The 7,785-nt window shown below is 50.6% G+C and overlaps 1 protein-coding gene across 2 annotated transcripts in view; it reads left to right on the top strand.

Annotated features, from left to right (window-relative positions):
- The window catches only part of AMOTL2 (angiomotin like 2), a 15,585-nt gene extending 12,538 nt beyond the window's left edge, over window positions 1-3,047 (top strand). Inside the window, exons 9-10 of one of the 2 annotated variants that reach the window (XM_006021015.2) lie at window positions 594-779; window positions 2,774-3,047. In XM_006021015.2, the coding sequence (XP_006021077.1) occupies window positions 594-779; window positions 2,774-2,832 (245 nt within the window). In that variant the 3' untranslated portion in view covers window positions 2,833-3,047. The remainder of the gene's footprint in view (window positions 1-593; window positions 780-2,773) is intronic. The other variant, XM_006021016.2, reaches the window with a different exon arrangement.
- The last annotated feature ends 4,738 nt before the right edge of the window (window positions 3,048-7,785 follow it).

The raw sequence follows: 7,785 nt of genomic DNA on the forward strand, positions 1-7,785 counted from the left end.
GTATTAAAGGCCTGCCTGAGAGCTCCTTTGGTCTGCGGCACTTCCTAAAATGCTTCCATTCTGTGGCATTCGTTTCCCCCACACCAAGATGTTTCCTAGTCAGAGGGGGCTCTGGGTAGCAAGCAGCTTGAGTGCAACATCCCTCAGGCAGAGTGAGGGCAGCAGCTTGGAACACCAGACATAACGGCAACTGTCAGATTGGCCGGTGGCACAGACTCATGAAGGTTGGAAGGGACCTCAGGAGTTCACATGTAGTCCAACCCCCTTCTCAAAGCAGGACCAGCCCCAACTAGATCATCCCAGCCAAGGCTTTGTCTAGCTGGGTCTTAAAAACCTCCATGGATGGAGATTCCACAACCTCTCTGGGTACCTGTTTCAGTGTGTCACCACCCTCCTAGTGAGAGAGATTTTCATAATATCCAACCTCAACTTCCCATGCTACAACTTCAGACCATTGCCCCTCGTTCTGTCATCTGCCACCACTGAGAACAGGGGTGCCCTGCTAGTGCCACTTGACCTAGGAAAAGCCCAGATCCAGCAAAGCTCATTTAAACCTTTTCCAACTGAAGGTGACAGCTTTGTTTCTCCTTCAGCAGGCAAGGCTCCCATGGAAGAGACACCTGCCCCGCCTCCCTGCGGCCCTCTCCCCTTCCACCCCAAGCACAGCAGCAAAGATGGGAGCACACAGACAGATGGTGTGTCAGAGAGCAGCCTGGGCACTCAGGGCGATGGGCCCGAACCCCAGCGCGACGGCAGCAACTGTGCAGCCAACGCTTTGGGTAAGTCCCGCCTGCTGTGTTTGCCCTCTCCCCCAGTCCCCACTGGACAGAGCTGGGGCCATTGTTCACTCTGATGTGTACAGATCTGAGTACAGGTTTCCTGTGAGGTGGGAAATCCAGAAACTTCCCTTCCCTCTGCCCTGAGTGCTGTCCAAGCTCAGCATAGCTGTGAGGAGAGCAGGGGAGTGGGGTACTCCAGCCTGTTAGCCAGGGTGCAGCCCCTGCTGTGGTAGGGACTAACTGTGGGCACGAGACACATTGGGCATAGTAGACTGGGAGCATCTTGACTGGAAAAAAGGGTGGAAAGAGATGAGAGAGAAAAGAAAGGAGGGGTAAAGAAGGAAGGGAATATCTCTGAGACATTCTCTTTATTCCTTATGGCAATGGTCCCCAACCTTTTTATAGTAAAGATCACTTTTTTTGGAACGAAAGGCCACCCCAGGATCTACCGTGCCCCCCACCCACTGCCCCGCCTCATGCCCCATGCGCCCCTGGACTGTGGAGTGTCCCAGACCTGGCTGGGACGGGGCCTGATCCCACTTCAGTGCTGTGGCTGCGTTGAGCTGCACCCACTTGGCAGCCAGAGGAACGTGGCATTGGGCCCTGGTTCAGCTGGCTCTTCTCCACAGTCCAGAGGCACGTGTGGGGCGTGCTTCTGCCACTGGGCACAGCCCAGCAAAGGCCTTGGGGGGGCCCGTGCCCCCCCACCTGTGGTCGGGACGAGGCAGGTGCTGCTGCAGACTGTCCACTGCACCGTGAGCACAAGTGGGGGTGGGGGCGTGGGCCCCCAGGGCCTCCACCAGGCTGTGCCCAGCGGTGGGAGTCCCCCCACACACCCCTGGACGACCAGATCTTCCCAGACCCGGCTGGTCCAGGGCCGCCCCCACGTGAGTTCCTGCTGCTGAGCTGAGCCATGCCCACATGTAACAAGCTGCAGCGGGACTCGAGACACAGCGGCAGCAGCCTCTGCCACCTCCGCCCCCACAGAGGTGGGGAGGGAGTCTCCCATGTCTCTGGAGGAACCTCCTCAGGCTACAATCCTCCCACCACCTGGCCAGGTCCACTTACTTTTCCCTGCTCCTGGCTGGGCCACACGGTCAGCCACTCACCGTGGGGGCCTCTATCTGGCCCCCACCTCCTCTCTCCCCCACAGATTGACCTGCTGGGGCTGGGGGCAGTGGGTGTGCACATGTATGCATGCCCAGCTTTCCCCCCAACCCAGGATCTACCATCAGGCTCTGGGATCTACCTGTAGATTAGGATTCCCAGGCTGGTGACCACTGCTTTATTCTGCCCACATTCTGGGGCCAGAGACCTGAAGGAAACCCAGCTTGTCAGACGCATGGCAGGCTAATACGTGCCTCCCTTTGGCAGGAGAATCAGGCTTTTACCCTAAAGGTGTTTGGAGGATGGAGTCTGCAAGGCTGCATCCCCCAACTATTTGCGCGTAGATCTTCTTGTGCTGAAGAATCCCCCAGCACCTCTCCCTCACCACCTCTCCCCAGGCCCTTCAACCAGTTGAAAGAGACCAGCAAAGGTCTCTGCCTTTGGCAGCTTGAGGGGCCAGGGCCTGGTGAGATGAATAGAGGGAGCTGGGTTTCATCTGATGTCCCATTTGGTTAGAATTAAGGCCCAATGCAGATGATGATGTCTCTGCATGGGCTGTAGAAGTGCTGGCTGCCAGGAGAGAGCTCTGTAGTGTAGACGAGCTTTACAGAAGCAGCTAGTGATTTCCAAATGGGCCTGATTTTCCAACGGTAATTCCTCTGCACTCTGAAATACAGGTCCCATGATGGTTTCTCAAATGGGTCCTGCATATCGCTCATCACTTATGTAGGACCTGGGTCTCTCACCTCGTTTTGATTCCTTTTCAAGTTGGGCTCAGCTGCAAAGTTTGTCTTTGCGTTTCTGTAGTGTGCACAAGGGCCCCATTGTGCTGGCATCAGGTCAAGGTGCCACAGGGTATTTACAGTCCCAACTTTGTTTTCTTGCAGAGACCTTCGCTGCTGCCAGAACCCTCGACCTGTCGGACATGGTAGAAATTTTGATTTAAGGGAGGGCGGGTTCTGGCCACCGTCCTCTCTGCCCCTGCAGGCCACGTTGGCCATGTCGGAGGAAAGCATCTGCTGGTGCAAGTGCCCTTCAGTTACTGGGAGTCTTGGCTGGGACTTGTTCTCCCTTGATGGTTTTGTGGTGAGTTCATGGATAGAGGAGGCTAGGGGAGGGGATGCAAGAGAGATAAAAGCAAGTCCATGAGCCAAGGGCTGGGAGCAAGTATGCAAGAGAGATCACAGCAAGTCCATGAGCCAAGGGCTGGGAGCAAAGCCGCAGCTGGTGTCCATGTTCATCTGTGCATGCTGCTCACTTCCCATCGTGGCAGAGCCGGATCTCACCTGCCCCTTGGAAGGAAGAGCCTGCTAGAGTGCTGGGCAGTGCTGCTGAAGCTTTTGGCTTGGGAAAGACTATTCCAAGCTTCCCTTGCCCTTGGAAATCCCCAGGAAAGGAGAAAAGAGAAGCTGAAAGTGAAGAGGTACGGAGCTCTCCTCTGCCTCTGAGCTGTGGATAGCAGAGGAGGATGGCATGCCGTGGATGGCTAGAAACTGGTACTGGAAGGACTGGTTTTGTTGGACATGCTGGTGGCACCTGCTCCACACTTTGAAGCTACCAGGAATAAGGAGCATTTGAATTCTGCTGGTGTGGATGGAATTCCTGCTCCTCATCTCATCCCCTGCTTTCCCCTTCACTTCTCTTGAAGAGGACTGGAAATTGCTGTGGGTGAGGGGGATGTGAGAGTTAGCATCCTAGAGGCATTTGGCATTTTCCTAAGGAGATTGTTCAGTAGCTGGGGGGAGATGGGGAGGCAGCGCAGGGTGTGTGTCATTGGGAAGTGTGTGAGGAAGGAGATGTTCTCTGTAAATAACTCCTTGTCTTGTACAATAGAAGCAAGCCCTGTATCTATCATTTCAGTTCCCTTGTTCCATCTCTCCCCTTCTCTTTTGCTTCTCCCTCATCTGTCTTCCATCCAGGCCTCCAGTGCTATGCTGTTCCTTTTCCTCCATTTCATATCCTGTTTGTCTCTGAAGCTGTGCATCTGTCCATTGGACTCCTTTGGCTGTCCTTATTTCCTTTGGGGCGCTTTCCCATGGTTCCTTCAACTGGAATTTCCCCTCTGTTTGTTTGAATACTCACCCTGAGCCAAGTGTCTCTGAGCATGCATGGATGTTTTTAAGCTCAGGAGCCACTCTTGTGGGCAGAGGGAAGCAGGAAGCAGCTCCTCGAGTCCCAGTAGCTCCATCAAAGTCAGTGGGGCTGTGTCAGGTGTTCCCAGGGCAAGCTGCTGCAGACCCTTTCCTGGGTGTTCAGCGCTTGTACACGGCTTGAGGAATGTTCACATGACTGCAAGTGGGCACTGCTCCAGAGGGTCAGGGATGGTAAGAGGGAGTCTTTGGCAATACCAGAAGCAATGTGTTGTGTTTCAGCTCTTCTGTTTGTATCTGCAAAGGGAGGGAGAAGAACAGTGTTTATCTAAAAACACAGACAAGGGGAATGAAGGCAGATCTGATTGCAATCGGAGAGGAAAAACGGCTCAGAGTCCGGTGTGGGAGTCCAGTCCCCCTTTCTTGGATCCCTCCCAAGATATACTTGCCTATCACCATTCACAATCCTCATGCCCGCCCTTGTCTACTGACAGCTGGCTTCTGACAGTAGCCAATTTGGATTTTAATGAGTGTTCTCAATCCATTAGACTCAGAAGCTTTCCACCCTTGGCCTTCATATATATATATATTTTTTTTTTTTCTTTCTTTCTTTCTTCTTTAAACATCTGCATTTGCTGGACAACTGCAATTTTTTTTTTTATATTTCTCTCCTAGACATGTAACAAATGCATTTGGTTCGCGTGCATTGTTTACGAGGAAAACAAAACAAAAAATATGAAAGAGAAAAAAAAACAACTTAATATATTTTATATTAATATTGGTATTTCTTTTTAAGTATTTTTTTCGTGCTGTGAACTTTTTTTTTTCTGCCAAAGACAATGAGGTTTTGTTTGTGCGTTTTAAGTTATCTTAAGTATTTAAATGTAAACCTGGCTGTTTTGTTATGCCACCCTATACCGAGATTGCTGTAGCATTCCACTTGGTATAACAGTATTTTAATAAAAAAAAATAAATATTGACAAAGGCGTAGTGTTCTCTCACACCATACCGCACACAAGAGAAGCTGGGGTTGTAAGCAAGTAGGCTGTCTGCATTTCTGCACCTGAGAGAGAATTCCCAAATGTCCAAAGTGATTTAGGAGCCTGCATGCTAAATCTCACTGCTAGAGTCACATTCCTAAAGGAATGAGTCTAGGAAGTGCAGAATAATTTCTGTAGCTCTGGGTATTTTGCTCCCCCATGCACAAAAAGCCAGCAAGGACCCTGAAAGACCCGGGATTAATATGCAAAAATACAGCCAAAAAAACAATGGAGAGCATGACGTGGGCCCCCCTGGTAACCCGCTCCACCAATTCAGCCCGGGTCTGCCTCGCTTAACAAGCAGACTTTGGGAATTGTAAAGGTGCAGGCATGGGGAAATAAGGCGCAGGTAAAGGGGGTGCATGTCCCAGCCACTTGTGAAATGAGCACGTTTTGTTTTCCAAGTCCCATGTACAAACCACTGGCTTGGGAGCTGGCTGCTACCTACCTGCCCATCAGTATTTCAGTTATGTGGCATAAGTACATTCTTGGGTGCACAAAAACTCAGAAGACAGGCCCTGATTCAGGATAGCATGGACACATACATAGCCCGGTTAAAGTAAATAGGATGACTCACAGGCCTAAAGCTATGCTGAAGTGCACATCTGAAGTGCGGCCAAAGTGCTGCAGCAAGTAGGATTCTTTTGTGATGAATTCAAATGATCTTCTGTGCCCCAGGAATGCAGGGGATGGGGTAAGGGGTGTAGGTTGTACCTGTGTTGGCCTAAGGACATAGGCAAACAAGGTTCTTTGGGTAAATCCAATATCTTTTATTAGACCAACTGAATAGTTGGGATGTCGGAGATAGGATAAATGTGTGCCTAGACACCAAATTGCTCCAGATGAGCTGCAGGTGGTTTCCCCACGGAGTAAATTGGATTATATCTGTGCTGAAGCTCCAGTTTGGGGGCAGGGAAAGGCCTGTCTGATTGATTGATTTTATTTTATTCGCAGACTCAGAGGGGTGGTGTTAAAAAAAGAAAAACACAAAAATGGTGTTTTTAACATTTTGGGGGGTTTGTTTTTTTTCCAAGAATGGTAAAACCATGGCCAGCCAATGACCAAAGAGTGATGGTGACAAAGGAGAACAGTCTTGTCAGTGAAAAGCTTCCCTTTCTTTCTGCACTTGTCTTTTCTCATTTTACTGTGCAGGACTTGAGAGAAACTCCCTGCATATGAAACAGGGTAAGAGAAATTTTAGCTGGGGCACTCAAAAGACTTAGCAGCTACAATTTTCAAATACGTTCACTGGTCAAGCCTATCTTGAACTCTTAAGTTTTTCAAAGAGAGCACAGCAGCCAACCCTCAATGAATTTAAAAGTCAATTTAGGCACCTGGTGCCCTTCATCGGCCTTGAAGATCCTTGCCCCTGTGTGATGTTAAGACACCTAGGCTGGGATTTTCAGAAATGCCCCACTGACTTGGGAGCAGATGCTCTAGCAGAGAGTTAATGGAAGCCATTCTCAAGTCCCTTGGGAACAATGCGAGCCGGGTGCCTTCAAGCTGAGGATCCAAAACTTGAGGCAACCAAGAATGAGTGGAGAGTCCAGAAAAGTTCCTCCATGCCCTCTTTGCTCTTCTGTCATTAAGGAGGGGTGGGGGATGAGTTTATAGCTGGAAACAAGCGTGAAAATCCTGCCGGTCATTTGAAATGCTTTGTCTCATTTTTTAAGGGTTGTTGGTTGTAGCCATGTTGGACTAAGGACATAGGCAGATAAGGTTCTTTGGGTAGATGTGATCTTTTTGATTAGCTATCACATACCTAATAAAATTAGATCTCACATATCTAATAAAATCACATATCTAATACAATTTTATTAGATATCATGTAGCTAATCAAAGAGATTACATCTACCCAAAGACCCTTGTCTCATTTTAAATGTTAGAGGGTCCCATCACCCTGGCCTTTGAGTATCTCATAATTGGGCATTTGTCCCCTGCAAAGAAGGGAAGAGTTGTTATCTTCCCCTTCCACACAGGGGGAATTGTGGCCTTCAGGGTGAAATCTGCAAGGGATATTATGTCCAGGCTGACCCTGGGGTCTCCCTCAGCCAGTCCAAGCCACAGGAGGCACCTCTCCCTGTGCACAATACCTGGGGGCTGCTCCCGAAACGCGGAAGGGCGAGACGAGCAGTGGCACACCCATTCTCGGTGACCTTTATAGGAGCCCATCTATCTGCTGCATGTTTGTCTGGTGCCCAGCCCTAACGACAGGCAGCGGAGACAGGACATGGGGTACAGAAGTGCCCGAAGGTGGTCGGTGGTGTGCGGGCTGGGAGCGGTCTGAGGTTCTTGGGGGCGCGCGGCGCGGGCTGTGGCCAGCAGCCCTGGCACACGGGTCAGGGAATGCAGGCCGGCTGACTAGAATTAGGCACGGACGCTTAGCGGTTGATTAAAGATTATTTTACTTACACCGAAGATGGTCGCGGTGCAGGCAGGAAAACTTGCTTGAGTTGCAGTTACAAAAGCAAAACAAAACAAAACTTGAACCTGCAGGGCACGAGAGTACATCGCAAGGGGTTTTCGGCGACGGGAAGATGCAAGACGTGAGAGTACATCGCAAGGGGTTTTCGGCGACAGGAAGATAAACCTGCAGGACTCGAACCCGGACAGAGCTCTGGATACACTCACACGAAGTTTGCTAGGCTCCGTGGAACTTGCGCGCAGGGAAGGGGTTCGACGAGGGATCGTTCGGCGATGGGGAGAGGCCAGAGGTTGATCAGACCCCTATAGCCTTCTCAAGGTACACGCTGGGTCCAATAGGCTCTG

Source organism: Alligator sinensis, unplaced genomic scaffold, assembly GCF_000455745.1.
Source record: "Alligator sinensis unplaced genomic scaffold, ASM45574v1 scaffold1086_3, whole genome shotgun sequence".
Classification (NCBI taxonomy): domain Eukaryota; kingdom Metazoa; phylum Chordata; order Crocodylia; family Alligatoridae; genus Alligator; species Alligator sinensis.